The sequence below is a fragment of the Scomber japonicus genome, chromosome 1 (genome assembly GCF_027409825.1).
Source record: "Scomber japonicus isolate fScoJap1 chromosome 1, fScoJap1.pri, whole genome shotgun sequence".
Lineage (NCBI taxonomy): Eukaryota > Metazoa > Chordata > Actinopteri > Scombriformes > Scombridae > Scomber > Scomber japonicus.
Window position 1 is genome coordinate 23048460 of NC_070578.1, and position 18196 is coordinate 23066655.

Genomic DNA, 18196 nt, shown 5'->3' on the forward strand with positions numbered 1-18196 from the left:
ATGAATCAATTATGAAAATATTTGTTAGTTGCAGCCCCATTCAAATGTCTTGTGTTGTCAGACCAACAGTTCAACACCCCAAATATATTCAGTTTAAAATGGTATAAAACAGTGTTTTTATGTTAAAATTAGAAGATTTTGATCAAATTTGGTTAAAAACCAAGCAACAAGTGATGGATGGACAAAATGTTTCCCTAGGGAAAGATTACCATTTTTTAAAAACATTTGATCTATTTTTCCATTAACTCCTACACCAAGAAAACAGTTCACGTAGTTTTCTACCACTGTGTAGGTAGAACAAGTACGCAACAAGTAGTTTATAGACTTGGGACAACATCCGCAGTTAAAGAAAGGCGCGTTTCTGCCTGTTTACATATTAGTTTTCTTGACAAAAGGATATATATTTTTATTTTATTAGTTTATTTGTCAGGGACAGTGCATATTAATAAACATTTCTGTAAATGTGCCAGAATTAGCCCAAAGGCTAGTTTTCATCTGTTGTCCCTGGCCAGGTGAGATTTGGCAGCCTAAAATCAAGATCAAGAAACAGATTTAAAACATTAGACAGGTTAGTTACAATAAGTATAAAACACAGCGTGACATAAGCAGCACACAGTAAAACAAAGCAAACTACGACTGAACAAAGCGACAAACAAACAGTAACGGAGCAGTTAGACAGGAGCAGACATAAGCAAGAACTAATGTGAGCTCAAATGGACATAAGCAGGTAAAACATATATGAGCAGCAATCAAACAAGAAGCAGGACAGGAACAGTAACACAACAGGACAATTCAACTGCATAAACAGGGACAGACATAAGAAAAACAATTTCAAGAAACATTATAAAAATAAAATGGGTCAGGCAACAAGACATTTTGACAGCAAACACAAAGACAGACTAGCAGGAACGAGTAAAAACAGGTAAAACATATATGAGTGAATACATGAATGACTCAATTTGTATAGGATTACTCTACACACAATGCACACCTAACAAAACCGATCTGTTAGAATGCTTCAACTAATTTTATTTAGCTCTCTTTATTTCCCAAAAGACTTTCTATTGTGCAGATCAAACAATGACCTCACTGGACAGGACTGTCAACATGAAGCTATTGAGGAGGTTCTGCCCTGTTCCCCTTTCAGTGCAGCAGCAGTGAGCCTGGCCTATCACCACACACTTTCAAAGGGACTGTTGTTCATGAACATCACAATAACACCTCTCTTTCCTCTTTTTTCATAGTACATCAAGCTTAAAACAACTAAAAACGACAAGTCTTTAGTACATTTTAGATAGATTTAAATAGACAGTTTTGACTTCCTGTGTTTGTACTTTGGTAAAAAAGGATTTCTCATGCAAATAGCAACAAGGTCTGTACATTTTTAGAAGTCACCGTGTTTATAAAAAGACGTTGCTGATGACTTTTTCATATGTACAGTGCTACTGTGTGTGCTGAGTTGGGGCTACAGCCAACAGCTCTAAATAGAGACACTTCAGGAAAGAGAAGTTTTATTGTGTTTTTGAGTCTCCGTCTTTAACAGAAAAATTTGCACCTTGTTAGCAGCTGATTCATACTTGACTTTACACAGTGATAGATGTAAAATCATTAAACGTAATAGACAGAGGTTGGAAAGATATTTTATTCTTTCCATCCATTGTTGCCTGATCATGTGACAAAATGTAACAATAAGGTAACAAACTAGTCATTGATGTTTGAAGTACTTCCTGTTGTTCCCTCAGTAGAGGCAGGGTAACAAGTGGAGCAGCTTTTTAAGAGGGAGGCTAATCTTTTTTTTTACCTGTTAAAGCTCCAGTGAGAACTTTTACATATAAATGAAAGACCATTACATTCAAGCCCTCGCCTAACAAGTTCACACAATGCTGATTAAGCCTATCACTACTGTATAAATCTCTTTGTATTTCACATATACCAGAGTTTTTCATCAAGTGTCAGGTTTGACATTCCTGCACTACTGCACATGCTCAATGGGCAGACTTCTGCTGGCCGAGCTGGCTAACTTCCTATTAGCTTTCTTCTAGCTTGAATGGGGATAAAACAGTGCAATCGCTCTTTTAGACTTTTTAAGTGTTATTGGAATAAATACATCAAATTCGGATACTAAAATTAGTAATTTGACGCTCCAAACTATTTATCCACCATTTTACTGTCACAACAGTCGTGACAGAGTAGGCTAAAGCAGAGTCTATGATGTAAGCATGTGTCGACAATGTTCTTGTAATTACTCTAACTGCCAAAAGGGGAAACAAAAGTCTCAAACTCCAGCTTTAAGTCTTGGAAAACGTTATTTGTGTAGCTGAACTTAGGTGCTGCAGGTATTTGTGTAGAATATGATCTGCAGTTCTGGCAGTTTCAGGAATAACTTTTGGTGTTTTTGGTGGTAGTTTACTTGCATAGTTTCACAGATTTTCAGATGGCACATAACCTTTTAGACCTAGAGTCAGGGGGTTAGTGGTTTACAGCTATGCTAGAGGACGGCGAGGAATGGCGTTGGTGGGATGGTGTTGATCTGTTGGTCGGTCAGGTTTTTAGACTCTCGCCTACAGTCTTGTTTGTCTTCATTTATACTGAAATGTTTTTGGGAAATCTTCGTTGTTCATCAGTATTTTATACTTCACACTCATACAAACAAACACATGCCTTGGAGTTGCTGAGTACAAGAGTCTGATGATACTTTTGGCTGTGGAGCAGCTCTGAAGGAGCAGTTTTGTTCATCATTTTGCCAAAGGGAGTTCAGATTTTATCTGTATGTATAATTTCCATTTGGCTGATCTCTCAGTCAGGACCATGAATTTTAACCAGGGTCGAGGTCACAAGACCATCTCTTCCTGCTTTACCCCCGAGCTCTAATAAAGTTATTAATCACTGAGAGAATTCCTCCTTTGATATAAAGACAATTTTTCTTTCATGCTTCATTGACTGGCATGAAGCAACCAAGCTGATGTGCATGTAAATACTCATTCAGTTATCTTTGTAACCTACCAGTGACTGTAGTTGTAGGCTGTGGCTGTATTGTACAATGTTTCAGCTTTTGTTTCACAATCACATGGCTCAAAATCACACATGAATCACACAAATGAAGATAGTAGGTACACTTTTAAATGCATTTAGGTGAGCAGGTAGAGTATAAAATAGTAGAGATTGGTTATAACCTCCATACTACATACAAGGATTAAGAGAGAGTGAGTCAGTATCCCAGAGGTAATGACGTGCTGGAAGAAAGCTTCTGCAACCATGTCTGTGTTGAAACAAATGGAGCAGAGTTCAACTCAAGTTCATCTTGAACATATTCTTTGCTTGTGAGTTTACAACATTGAACTCTAGTACATATACACGTCTGTTTTGTTTATTTATGTCTCTTTTTCCCGTCACAGACATGTTTGACTCTGTTGTGAGAACACAAGAGGATGTATTTTAGCTTGTTTAAGCCTGTTGTTCCCCAGTTGCTAGCTACATTCATTCTTTTATTATCCCTGATTCACAGCCTCAGACTTTGCTTTTATACTTGCTGCCATGGAAACTATTTTTTTTAAAAGCTAGTTAGCTTAGTGCAAGTGGCACCTCTTTAATGCCATTTCTTTATGTTTGCTGAATAGTAAATATATAACATTATAACCAATTAATAATCTGATTATACACTGTACATTTAGTGGTGTGATAAATTGGTCCTTTTTTTTCAGATGTGCATGATGTGCAGAGCTGTTCTTCATATCGTGTCACCATAACATGATGTCACCATGTGAACACGCCGGGCTTACTCATTGTCTGTGATTACTAACACTTTTATGAAGTTGATGTGTATGACGCTTTCAGCGGTTTAACACTTGTCAGAACCTGTTGATATTCAGAATAAATGGTGCACGTCATTTCTCAAGGCTCTCGATTCTTCTTCCTCTTTATAAAGTGGACAACTGTAATAAAGTGCTTACTAGGAACATATTCGATTAATATTAAGGACAGATGCAATTTCTTTGTCTGACTTTGTCATCATACACATTATGGTTTTCCTTATGAGATCACTTCCAGTTATCTTTATTCATTCAGTGACCTCATATGTCACAAGCACTAATGTAATGAGTGATGGAAAACAGAGGACATTTTGTATTGAGAGAGGCTCATGCAAAATACTGATGGAAACAGATTTTTGAATAAATCTCCTCTTGTATTGTCGTTATGGGCATAAAAGTTGTTGATAGAAAAACATTGATTTGATTTTTTTTTTTTTTTTGCTAACTTTTAAGATTTTTGTTCAGTATTTGCTAATTTAGATGGAAATATGACATTATAGATTCTAACCTGCTTGACTGGTAAAAACTGAAAAATGCTCTTATTGAAGAGAACGTGAGCAATGCAGGTGATGCAGCTAATCATTTTTGTTGGGTTAGTCAAACTTTGACTTCAGTGGTAAACAAGAATACACCTTTACCTCCTTTTCCGGGCAAAAGTCAAAGACTGTGTGTCAGAGGTCAGCTCTGTGACGAAAACAATCTACCCCCCCCCCCCCCCCCCCACCACCACCACCACCACCACCTCTGCTGGAGCTGAGATGGATATAAGCCTGTTTTCCACATGCCTGCCTCTGCAGCTGTGCATGCTCATATCTAGGTTACACAGGAGGGTTTTCCCTCTTTTCCACAAAGAGCAACATGCCATGATTACTCAGAAAAAAAAGAAGCTGAAACGGCTAAAAAAGGAGATAAAAAAAGATTCCAAGAATTGGTTGCACCTGGCTAACTGAGCTATATAATGGCAACATGGCAAAGTATGTGGTAGAGTATGTTGGTAATTACGTAGGTATGGCTGTGTGCAACTGCCAGTAGCATCAACCTTGGCGGTTTTCTTTTACATAGAGACACATAGAGGCTGTCAGAGCCTCAAACGGGCCTTCAGAGAAAGATTATGAATGGAATACATGTATTTTCAATATAATACATCAGTCTTTATGTTTCAGCACAAAAGTTTAGCTCTCCCACCATACACAGTTCATATGTGTGTTGCAAATGCTTTAATGTGAAGTCAGATGATGCAACTCAACCACTTCAAGTCTCTTTTTTGTTCTTAGCGGACAAAACTCGTCTGTCTGCTCATTTTGCAACAATGGCATGGATCAGTGTGTGGGCTCATACACCCACGTCTGCCAGTGAGTTGTGACGTCTGGGAAGAGTTGAGAATCGGCAGAGATTTTCACTCTTCCTGTACCCATAGCCTCTTGGATGCATGTAAGCTCTGTGGTGGTTTTTAAAAACCTTGAAGACAGGTTGCTGATCAGCAGAAACGGAGGAGCGGGTCAGCCAGGAAAGCTGAGTAGCAGCAGACTGGAGAGAATTACAGCATTAGCCTCTGTTTATGGGAACTGCTGTGTCTCCCCCTGCATGCTTTTAAGGATAAACAAAGATCTCATAGGAAACCCAGTCGCAGAAGGTTACTGAAAGTTTGTCAGCCATGATGTCACCTCATTGAGTGAACATCAAGTGCCAGGTGCTTAGACTGTGCGTAATTGTGTGTCGACTTTGTTGAATGAGAAAGAAGCTCTTCTTGGCATCAGATCCAGGTGTTTCAGCCCCGTCTTTTGTGTTTTCTTTCACTCTTTGAAAACATTCTTTAATACTCTGAATGCAGCGGCGGTCTGATGGATAGGGCAAATATTAGTACATTCCTGCATGAAGTGAGGAGAACTGTGTATCAGATGATCTGTCAAATGTGACAGGGCCAAGGACGTGTGGGCGCTCTTTTGAAAGATATTTAACCTAATTAAGTCTCTCTCTTCCACACACACACACACACACACAAGTGCGCGCACACACACACAGAGCTGATAAAAGACTTACATTTTAACCACCATCTCCCTCTCAAGGACGTATTGAACACAAAGGGCTCTTTTATTCCAGACCCAATAGTCTAATGGACACAGTGTTTCAATTCCATTTCATGAATATAGTCTTGTTGCTGAGGAAAATATGCATCACTGATATGCCTCTCACGTAATCAATTAGTCCTTCTTGACTTGAACATAGCAAAACCAGGAAAGCCCCAGAAATGGCTAAGCTAGGTCATTAAGATGATGGTGTTGAATTTCTCAATGGGGCAGTTTGGCTTTTGGGATTTATTCTCATGTAGTGGCCAAACACAAGCCAACTCATGGATGAGTCTTTACCTCCCTCTGTGTTGAGTTTGACGTAATGGGAATAACTGAAGGAAATGTAAAAGTATATCTTTACAAACAAAGGGAAGAAGAGCTTTTACTGTAACTTCTCTGAAGCTGGATGTCTTGTTTTATTAGCTATAAATTGTACATTTTGTTTTATTTTGTCTCAAATTCTATTATATTTTTCATCTATTTCTGTTTTTCTGTTATTTTTTGTTTATTGTTAGTTGTGGTCACTAATTCATTCATGATGATGTGATAGTCCGCTGTCAGACAGAAGTGTTTATGTTACTTAAGAGCAGATGTGCCTGGGGGCGAATGTGGTGAAATGGTTGCTTCTCTGGAACATTGATACACATGGGTGATGGTTTATCCTGACGTCATGATGCACAGCTGACATAGAAAAAGGACTGCGTGACATCCTTTAGACTTGCTTGTGTTTGTTACCTGATTTTTTTGGTTAGTTACATTACATAACAAAACCATAACAAAATGTTTTTCAGTGGCTTGCAACTAAGTTTTCATCCTTGGCAATATTGTTAATTGTATTAATACCCATTTGAGCCAATTTTATGAATTTAAGAGACACAAGCATTCCAGCATTTTCTCACGTTTAATCAAAATCTTCCACTAACTCATGTCTTGAATTAGTCTGGCTAACACCAGGAGCCGTTCATTTCCTCGTATTTGAGGCAGGATCAACGAATGTCGATCAAATGCTTCTGTACGCTACTGGACAAACTTACAGCCAATCATATCAACGATACACGATGACGTATTCAAAAAAAAATCATGTTTTGTTCTATTTTCAAAGTGAACTTGCTTTCCAATTTATTTAGCACACAATCTATTGCTGCTTCGAATGGTTGCTGCACCTCTGTGGCCGCCATGCTGGATATAAAAGGGTTCCCATATATATTAAAGGGGACTTATCATACTTTTTGTGATTCCTGTTTTTTTATTGGTTTGTTTGTTTTTTTATTGTTATGATGTCCAAAAATTCGAAATCAGAACAGAGTGGGCTCAGAGGGCGGCCTTAAAGAGACATTAGATAAAACTGCCTGTTTCAGACAGAGGCTGAACTGAGGGGCTGCTGCATGGAGATTATATTAAATCAGGAGGGTTTTTAACTGTAAATTATGCAAGTATTTATAACAGTTGATCCCCAGAATATAAACATGAACCTGAAAATGTGCACAAGACATCTTCTTTAATGTCCTTTTGTTTGTCATCAGGAAAGGCAAGGCAAGGCAGTTTTATTTATATAGCGCATTTCATACACAATGGCAACTCAATGTGCTTTACATAAAACAGAAAAACATGTAATTTGAGAAACATTAAAACATACAATTAACCCCCCACCCCCACCCCCCACACTAATAATAAAAACAAAGTACAGAAATAAAATGCTAGAATAGAGCATTAAATATAAGATTGCAGCATGAGATAATGATTTGCTTTAAAATCATTAAAAGGACATAGAGTGCAAATGAAAGATTAAAATGTAAAGTGCTTTAAAAGAGCCCAATCATAAGCACAGGAGAAGAGAAGTGTTTTTAACCTGGATTTAAAAATGTTCACAGTTGGGGCTGATTTCAGTTCTGCTGGTAGTTTGTTCCAGTTGTGTGCAACATAACAGCTAAAAGCTGCTTCACCATGTTTAGTTTGAACTCTGGGCTCCGCTATCTGACCTGAGTCAGTAGATCTCAGAGCTCTACTGGGTTTATATTCTACTAACATGTCATTCATGTATTCTGGACCTAAACCATTCAGTGATTTGTAGACCAGTAGCAGAACTTTAAAATCTATTCTATAGCTGACTGGGACCCAGTGTAAAGCCTTTACAACTGGAGTAATGTGCTCTGATCTCTTTGTTCTGGTCAGAACTCGAGCTGCAGCGTTCTGAATGAGTCCAGTCAGAAGACCGTTACAGTAGTCGAGTCTACTTGAGATGAAAGCATGAATCAACTTCTCCTGGTCTGTTTGAGACATAAAACCCTTGAGTCTGATCAGCACGCCAAGGTTTTGGACTTGGTCCCTAGTTTTTAGAGAGAGTGACTCGAGATGTTTACTGACAGCAATCCTCTTCTATTGCCAAAAACAATTAGCTCAGTTTTGTCCTGATTTAATTGAAGGAAATTTTGGTTAATCCAATTAGTTACTTGCTCTAAACAGTGACACAATGACTGTATTAGACTGTAGTCATCTGGGGACAGTGCTAGGTATATCTGCGTGTCATCTGCATAACTGTGATAGTCTACATTAGAGTTCTGCAGAATTTGACCCAAGGGCAGGACTGTTCTGCTGAGTCCTGCCCGTGTTTCCAACCTGTTCAACAGTATACTGTGATCCACAGTGTCAAACACAGCACTGAGATCTAACAGGACCAGAACTGACACCTTGCCTGAGTCAGTGTTCAACCTCATGTCATTTAACACTCTAATAAGAGCTGTTTCTGTACTGTGGTTAGGTCGGAAGCCTGATTTGAAATTTGTCAAAAAGGCCACTGGAGTTCAAGAAATTGCTGAGTTGATTAAAAACCACTTTCTCAACAATCTTAGCTATAAAAGGAAGATTTGAGATAGGTCTATAGTTGGTTAACATGGAAGCATCCAGTGTTCTCTTTTTTAAGAGTGGGTTAATGACAGCTACTTCTAGGGGTTTAGGAAACGTGCCTGATTGAAGTAAGCTATTTATTACTTGTCGCAAATTAGTTTGGACAGAGTTCACAATAGTTTTTAAAAAATCTGATGGTTTTAGATGCTGCACTGTTTCCTCTATGTTTTTTTGGTCAACTGTTTTAAATTCTGACATCGCAGTTGAGTTATTCCTGGGAGGTCTTAGGGATTGCGTCATTTTATTGTTTTGTTGATTTGTGTTGATATTTAACCTGATGGACTGGATTTTTTCACTGAAAAAGCAAGCAAATTCATTGCATTTTTCTGTGGAAAGGAGTTCTGGAGCTATCTGTTTAGGGGGGTTTGTAAGCTTATCAACCATAGCAAACAGAGTACGAGTGTTGTTGATGTTCTTATTAATAATTTCAGTAAAGTGTCGCTGGCTAGCATTGAGTAACTCATAGTTAAAATTACAAAGACTTTATTTGTAGAGGTCATAGTGAATTTGAAGTTTAGTTTTTCTCCACTTACGCTCTGCTTTCCTGCATTCTGTTTTTAAAGCCTTTATCATCACAGTGTTCCTCCATGGTGTTTTCTGATCAAGATCGTCTTAGTTTTAATAGGTGCAACAGCATCCATGACATGTGAGATTTTCCAGTTAAATTTATCCAGGAGTTCATCAACTGACTCTGCACTCACATAGCTATAGCCTCCATAAACTTTGCACTGGTATTCTCATTTATGTACCTTCTCCTAACAGACACAGAGGTTAACTGGACATTTGGAATGATCTGTAAGTCAAAGAACGCACAGAAATGATCAGAAAGAGCCAAGTCCTTAACATCAACAGAAGAAATATCAACACCTTTAGAGATAACCAGGACCCAGTTGTGCTTTGAAGAATGCCTCAAATCAGCATGAAGCTGTTGACTTTTCACAGTTGACCGTTAACTTGCCTTCGGCTCTGACATCTCTAGAGAAAATTTGTCTTCAATCTGGTTGAATGCACTTTAAAGGTACTCTTGAGCTTTCTTAGAAGTGGTTGTTTACAGACTGTGTAGGGAGATGGTATCAGACCTCAGGAAGTCAGTTGGCTAACGCCTTGGTGTTTACACTGCAGAGTCCGTCTTGGGCCTCTGTGACCTATTTCTGTGATTGTAGCTTTCTTTTTCCAAAATAAGAAAAAAGAAAGTTCTTAATTCCTACAAATGAACATAACAAAGGTGTGAAGAGCGAACATAAAATGTTAGCAATTTTATTTTCTTTGCTGATTGCAGTTTTTCCTAATTGTTTTGCTTTCATTAAACAACCAGTGCTTAATGTGACAGAGAAAAATCTTTTAAGCCAGTGAGAATATTAAGTCACACTACGCAAAACATACAATATTTTTTCAGCAAGTATTAATCAGAGGTAATGTTACACAGCTGTCACTGTGTCTGAATGATATAGGTTGAAATATTCCACCCACGTAACATTCATTTGGTTTAATTTAGGGCAATGTGAAACATTGTATTTCTCAAGCTCCACATATTATTTCTCAGTTTCCTTTTTATGTTAAATGTCCAGAATGGTTTGTTTTGCTTAATCTTGCAATCATGGATAAATTATTTAGCTACTTTTTGTTTATTTTGCTATACAAAAGTGTGTCTTCACTGAACAGTCGTTGATGCCCTGAATATGGCTCTGGCTCTCTGATTTATGAAAATAATGGATCAGATGTTGCTCGATAGGAAACTCTATCTCACATGCAAACTTGTCAAACTTTAGTTAATGTATTTTAGAGTAATTGTATGTTTAAAATGTCTCTGTGTCACAGAAACTATAGGATCTTAATGATTCTGCCCTATTTTTTTTTTACCAGTTTTCTATAAAAATGCACTTTGATTGTAAGGTTTTTCATGTTTTACTCTCGCAATCTAAAACACAGAATGACAACAGGAGAGGACAGTTATGAGCAGGACAGGACAACACCATTCTCTGTGTTTGATGAAAATAATGATGCATGGCCCATCCTCTTAGCACAGGCCACAGTTACAGGAAATAGCTGACAGCAGGAATGCTCCCTCGCTCTCCTCATCTGTCTCTATAGGACTCAGCTGCACTACTGGTTGGCTGGCTACTTCATACAACAACTTCCTGTAAACAAGTCATGCTGCCAAGCACCCTCCCATCCTCCACCTCTGATCTCTATGGATCTCCATTTGACCTCCTTATGCACCAGAACAATCGCTTTGAGCTGTCTGACAAGGGTCAATGCTGCATTTAAAAAGTGATTTTCAGGGGCAGTGGCCTCCAGTTTAAGGGGATGATTTGACTGAGTGCTAATGGGTCTAATTTGAGATTAAGTCCAGAAAGTGTTTTTTGTTTGTTCATTTGTTAAGACTTGTCATTGTGTTGAGTGATGATGTTGCATTACTGTAAATGAAATTCCTAGGTAATAACACCATGTCTCTGTGTGAGCATGCTTTTAGGAATACCCAACAGTGACCTGAATGATTTTAGCATTACCTACAGCCGTTCACCTCCATTGAAAAGTCTGTTAAGCTGTGTTGTATTCAGTCAGAGGCAGAAATCTCAGACAGGGATAATTTGAAACCATGGCACACAAAACCAAACCTACATATCTGCACAGTTAAGTATTGAGCAACTGTAGACCAGTAAATGTCTGCCAGGCTGATATATTGGCTGAAATTGTACATTAGTATCTGCGTACATGTCAGCTAATAAGCAACAATAAATTGCAGAGTAGAAATGCCAAAGATATGATTGTGGTCATTTAGAAACAGTGTCTCTATTATGTTGTTTGTTCACCAGAGAACACTGACAAGGTTATTGTTAAACACATGTAGGAAATTACCAAGTTATTAAATATTTCTAACTCTCAGTTTATCTTTTTCTGTGGAAGTGACATAATTTTGTGTTGTTTGATATTTGATGTTTTTGCACAACATTTTCAAGGGCTGCAATTCACAGTATCTTTCATAATCTACAGATTTGTTTGGTAATAAATCAATTCATCAGTTGGCTTAAACCCCAAAACATATTCAGTTCACAGATGACCATCGGCAATATTTTCAATGTAGATTCAACATGGCAGGTGCAGTGAAGTGGGGAAATCTGTAGCATTTCTTTCACAGCTTACCGAATGAAATGTTGTCTAGTGCAATACATTACTCTCCTCTTATGGTTGGAAAAATGTTGAAATCAGGGTTCAACGGGGTTATACTAGTAAAGTTTTATTATTATGGAAACAAGTGTTCACTAGTGATATCAAAGTTAAGCGGTCGGATGTACATTGAACCCAGGTGGTGAGCAGAGCTGGGAATTCGGCTCACATGAGTTATCCTGTTCATACTGATGGCACAAACACTTGTCCTGGGTCCTTTATGAGCACAGAAAGTACCTGTTTTGTTATGAGACACTGGATTAAGATCCATGTTCATGACAGTATTGCATCTTTTCATTACTTTATTAAGTGTAATCCCAAAGCTATTATAATAATAGCATTAATTCCCAGTTTAACCTTAGATTTTAGTTGCCATTATCAGTTCAGGGGTTTTTTTTTTGTAAAATGTATGGAATGCTGCAGCTTTTCTAATGTTTAACATCCTTGTGTTTGTCCAGCAGGTGAGTGGGCGGCTTGCAGGCAAACATGACTGCCAACAAGAGTTCGAAGGCTGCGCCTCGTGCAGGAGGGGTTAAAACTCCCCGGGACATCCCCGACAGGTCAGTAACAGCTGGGAAAGGGTGGGCTCATTGGTGTGCTCTTCCTGTAATGCCAAATGGTTATCAAAGTATATATCTGGCTGGATCTTTTTGCTCTTTTAATTTGAAAGAGAAACAAGTGCTCTTTTTTCCCCTTATGGGAAACTACAGGCAAAGATTGCCAGTCATTATAAGACATCCAAATCTTTTGCAAGTATGATCCTGTATCCTGGACAAGGGCCCCATCCAAATCTTAACTGTGAGCAGTGAGCTGAAGCTTGTGTTAGCATGTTGAGAACCGACAGTGTCCTGCTGCGAGAGAAAAACAAACATTGGGAATGATATGTGATATCTTGACTGTTCAACCTTACAGTCTGTCATCCTGTCCATTTTTATCAAGTCAAAAACTGTCAGTCCAGAGGGAATAGTCAGCTTGGTGAGAAAGGGTTTTTTTCTCATGTCACAAACAGCAGTTACACTTGACAATCGTACGTCACGGTTGTGAAATCTAGTTTGTTTACATTGTCAACGGTACACCAGTCTGGCAGGCTGATGGCTGATTTTGAACTAGATGATTGTTATCAGTGGTGCTTCTTTTACTATTGGACTGGCAGAGTCGCTTATTCCTTCCTTCCTTCCTAATTGTCTGTGCTGGTAAGGCAATGCTTAACACACAGGACAATATTTCTCACACAGCAGCTGTGGCAGCAGGTTTCTGTAATACTTGCAGTGTAAATTAGACCTACTGGAAGTGGCAAACCACATACTGTACATTTGAATCATAATGCTATTATTAGGATATGGATTAAGAAAAGTCACTTTCATTTGTTGGTAAATGTGCACACAGAGTTTGGGAAACCTGGAAAATATAAATGTGAGAAAACCTTATCGCAGAAGCACAAAGCTCTCTCACCCTGTTGGCTGCATTCCTCTGACATGATGACTGTTCATTTAACCCTTTTTGATTAAATGTATTTGTCTTCGTACTACAGTCTTATTAACAGCTTAGTGGCCTCGTTGGTTCAAGCTACCCTAGATTCTTTAAGATTGCATTCAAATCTCATGACGCACATATACTTTGCCTCTGCACATTTTAACAGAAGGGGAGATATTAGTTGTGTTGGGTAGCACTGCATAATACAATCCCTTAAAGTATAAAATCAATCTGACACTAGCCTCTAAGCTTGATTACACCTACGCTGAACATTATAGCCTCAAGAGGCACACACATTGCAACATGTATCAACATGGTGGGAAAAGAACAAAAAAAAAGAAAAGAAAAAACATCATCGTCTTGTGATGTGAGTCCACTGTGACAGGATAATTGGAAACGTACACAGTGTCTTACTTGGCAATTTTATGACGTTATAGTTTGCATACATGTCAAGTATTACAGTGAAATACAAACAATAATCCAGAGAGTGATTTACTACCATCTGTGACTAGTGATTTATATAACCAGAAATACATATTCACTAGATTGAATTACAAACTGCTCTGTTTGTATATGTACTGTATATCATGCACATGAGCAAATTTAACCCCAAACTCTCCTGATTAAAATGGGACATACTGTTTGCTAATACATAAACAAGTGGCAGTCAAGGCATAACTACACACTTATCTATGTTGAGCTAAAACAGTAGACATGCTGCTCTTGTAAAAAGTCTGCCCCCTCCATCCTGGTCAGTAACAGGAAGTGGATTGTGGTTGTCTTGCCCTGGTTGCCTGAGTGAAAGCCAGAGGCCAGGTCGACACTAGCATTTAGTGCTCTGTATGGTACTTTATTTGTGGCCGGCTCAGATGAAGCTGACTAAACTGGGATTATTTTTACAAGCATGATGGAGAGGCTAGCAGAACTTCCTAGAAAGTCCCCATGCCCCCAACAGACCCAAATTCTGCACATATTTTCTTTTTGTGTCTGAAAATCTTCACACTTGCAGTGTACAGATAACTAAATGAGCTCAAGGTTTTATTGATTTCATTTTTGCAGTTATAGAATCTATTGCTATGTAAGCAGATAAAATGTCAATGGTGTTTATTAGAAACTGATTTATGAACCAAAAAAAGTACACAAAAACCAAATAATGATATGAGATGAGGTCAACCATGTGCATTAAAACTGATACTAGACGTTCGTTAGTGAGTGTTTGGTCTGGTTGCTACTAAAACATAGCCATTGATACTTAACTTCAGAGACACTCTTCTCTCTCTCTGGCTTCCTACTTTAGCCACATGACTTGGCAATTTAAGTTAGGAGTTTTTCCGAGGAGCTGTTTGGGTTTTAATTTGCCAAAGACAAATTCAAATGACTCCCTTCTGAATCACTGCAGCCTCTGTATATTGACATTGATAACTGTATTTGAGTGAGAATATAATAAGAAGACCTGTTCAGAAACTTTAATGCCTTAGTTAAATAAAAAAGTTAAAAGTGAAATTCACACATTACCAAATATTAGACTGAAAACAACTTTGTAAGAACTATCATATTCAGTGTATTCCCTGCTAATCTAGCTGATACAAATCCTGTTGATTCAAACCACTTTTACACTTTTTTATCATTCTGGTTAAGGCGGGTTCACTGGTTCTGAGTTCTCATATTTCTTCAAGTGAAGTAAGATAAGATGCATCCATCATACTACTTGCAGTTTTGCAGGTTCCTAGGTGTTGTAAAAGTCTCTCCGCCCTGGAGCAGGAGGAATGAAACCAGGGAAGGGCAGATAGGTGTGAAGCCAGATATGTCCCAACCTGCATTGTTGGATCACAGTACACAGTCCTCAGCTTCCTCCTCCCATAACGCTTGTTATTCTAACCATGACTATGACATCAGATCCCCAAATTCTCTACTTTCGCAACAACTCACCAGCTTCCAAGTCATGAGAAGGTTCCTGAACGACTATGAGTACTAAGGTGTCTGGGATCTACAGGGAAAGTTTGGCCTCTGTGGAAATCTCTAATGAGGCAAGCACCGTGAGAAACTGTGTGTGCGGGTGGTGAACGATGATACAGTCAGCAGTAAGCTGGGGAAAAGCACTTAGTATCACTTAGCAGCAGAAAGCTTTGAGGACCAGAGAGGAACAGAGAGACTTTTACAGGTAAGACCTCTGTAATAAATCCTGCTTTCTGTGTGAGGTCCACTGTGATTCTCCTCAAGATAGTTTGATTATGTGGAAAAATCCACAGTGGCATTTTAATGTAGTCTGTATTTCCTTTGGCCTTAATTTTTATCTTGTGTTGCCAAAGACAGAATACTTTCCTGTGGTTATTCTAAATAAGTGGCTCAGGTTTTCATTCGAACTTTGATCTTGGAAATTAATTCAGAGTTTTCTCCCATCTGTTCCACATTGAGATTCTGCTGCAGCAGGGTTGGAGTTGTTGGCAGCTCCTATAACTTGCCTCGTTCAGTTTGTTTGTATCTGTTGGACTGAAATGCTTTTTTGTTGTTGTTTTGTGAAATATTTTTTCATGCCTCTTTTTTTTAGGTGCCAGTCTACATCACCCTGTCCTGTCCTATCTGCCTGCCAGGGGAAGAGCCAGCAGCCTCTCCTCAGTGACAGTGAGAACTCTGGGAAACAGAGCAGGTACGCCAGGACTGACGGCAGGTTTCTGGTACGTGCTGGCTGGAACAGCAAGTCTGCTACCCTGTGCAGTGGTGCATCTCTCACTGGTGATACTGAACCCCAAGGCCGTCTCACCAAATCCAGGAGCATCAGTTGCCTGGACAACAGGCTCTCCATCTATAAGCCCCCAACTCAAACCAAGGAGCATCAGGAAAGTCACGGTGTTGAGGACCAGAAGGACAACCAAGCGGCTCTCTCTCTGGGAGATGGACTTAATGGTAGGCCCCTGAGTTGGAGCACACTCTCACTAGGACCTCACTCTAGCCAAAGCCACAAGCGCACCCTATCTCTCACCCGCTCAGTAGCAGGTGTTCCTCCCATCACAATCCGCAAAAAGATCTCAGAATGGGAGTGCAGAAGGGTCTCTCTGCCTAGGATGAGCTTGTGTCTGGATAAAAGACCAGGAGGGGAGCGTGTAGGGGGCAGTGAGGGCTGCCCGAGCCTGCTCTCTTCTCCCTGTAGCGAGAAGACGTTTGACTTTAAGGGGGTTCGCAGGATGAGCACTGCGTTCTCAGAATGCTCCTACACAGAGACAGAGGAAGAGGAAGGAGTTTCAGATAAAGATGGCCTGGGTCGCTTCCAGAAAAGGATAGGCAAGAACGAGTCCTCAGGAACGTTTGTACGTTCCCTGTCTGCTCGGAAGGAGACATCAGCAGTCCTCAACAGGATACAAAAGATAGAGCAAGCCCTGAAGGAGAATCCCACCCCACCTCCTCCACGCTATCTGAGTAATTGCTATGCTCCAGACAAGATAAGACAAAAGTCTTTTGTGATAGGTGATGACTTGGACAGTACATGCACCAGCAAGCGCAGCAGCATTTGCTCAGTGGCCACTGAACCAGACTCTGTTTTGGTGTCTGATAAGCTCTCTAAACTCAGACAAAGGTTTAGTGTGAGCTCAACCAGGTCTGAGAGCCCAGAGCCACCCAGCCAACAGACTACTGTGGGCTCTCCAGTCAACCCCTTACCCAAACCCAAACGCACTTTTGAGTACGATGCCAAACGGGATCAGAAGAACGCGTTGCCATCCAATGGACTACCTCCAGCTTCTGAGTCTCCCCCGCCTCTCCCCTCGACCCCTGCACCCAGCATGACACGCACGGCAAAGTCGGAGGGGAGCACTCCCATCAGAATCCAAGACAGGTGAGACAAGGATCAGTGTATTTATGGTTCTCCACATGCTGATGTAAAAATACTCTATATTATTAAAAATCAGCTCAAGCATGGAGATCAACTGTGTATCAGTTTGTCTACTACATTCTCAGACAATAAAACATTTGTGTCCTTTATCTTGAGCCCCTTCAGATTAAACAACATGTATCAGAGATGAAGCGCCGCTGCATAACATTGCACTTTACAACCTGCTTCCTGCTAGCAACACCCCTTTGGTGAAACCAACAGTTGTACACACTAAAGTTTCTAACATGTCTGATAAACTTCTGCAGAACCTGTGGAGTGTTTGCTTTGTTCCTGTTGCAGTATAATAAGTTACTTATTAACGTGTCTGGTTGTAGTGTTGGAGAACTTTAATTTGCTTCTCATGTAAAAAGCATTGTGTGGTGTTATAAAGGCTTTCCCAATGTAATGTCATGATTGGTTTATCATAAGGTGAATGCCTACTTGGTAGAAAAGGCAAATAATGTTTGTAAACACTCATAATAAATCTATATTCAATTTCTTACTAAAAAAGTTCACTTGTACACATACTGTAATTGAAATATTGTCATTCTCCAACTTCCTTTAAACTGGCAGCAGCAAATAATAGAAACTAGTAAAATCTTACACTGAATCATCATGTTCCTCTGTTGCGTTCATATTGGCAGAATTTTTGCTGTTGTCGTCTACTCTTATTTATATTCTTATAGTTCTCAGGATCAGATGTCCTCAGATTTTTTGGCGTGAGGGTGGGGCCTCTTCCAATTTTCCCAATGTAAAATGGGGATGAAAATCCTTAAATGTTCATCCCTTGGACTGTGTTTAAAATTCCTGTGGTTCAAGCAATTTCAGACCAAGCTTAAAAGCCACAAGCTGTCGATGGAGCGACATGACCGTACTGTAGATCCCTGCTCTGATGTACTAAATTTCCT

At 39.4% G+C, this 18196-nt stretch overlaps 1 protein-coding gene across 2 annotated transcripts in view; it reads left to right on the forward strand.

Moving 5' to 3' along the window:
- Positions 1-18196, forward strand: part of dennd2b (DENN domain containing 2B) — a 44300-nt gene that overhangs the window by 1633 nt on the left and 24471 nt on the right. Inside the window, exons 2-3 of one of the 2 annotated variants that reach the window (XM_053324548.1) lie at positions 12409-12510; positions 15972-17252. In XM_053324548.1, the coding sequence (XP_053180523.1) occupies positions 12437-12510; positions 15972-17252 (1355 nt within the window). In that variant the 5' untranslated portion in view covers positions 12409-12436. The remainder of the gene's footprint in view (positions 1-12408; positions 12511-15971; positions 17253-18196) is intronic. The other variant, XM_053324549.1, reaches the window with a different exon arrangement.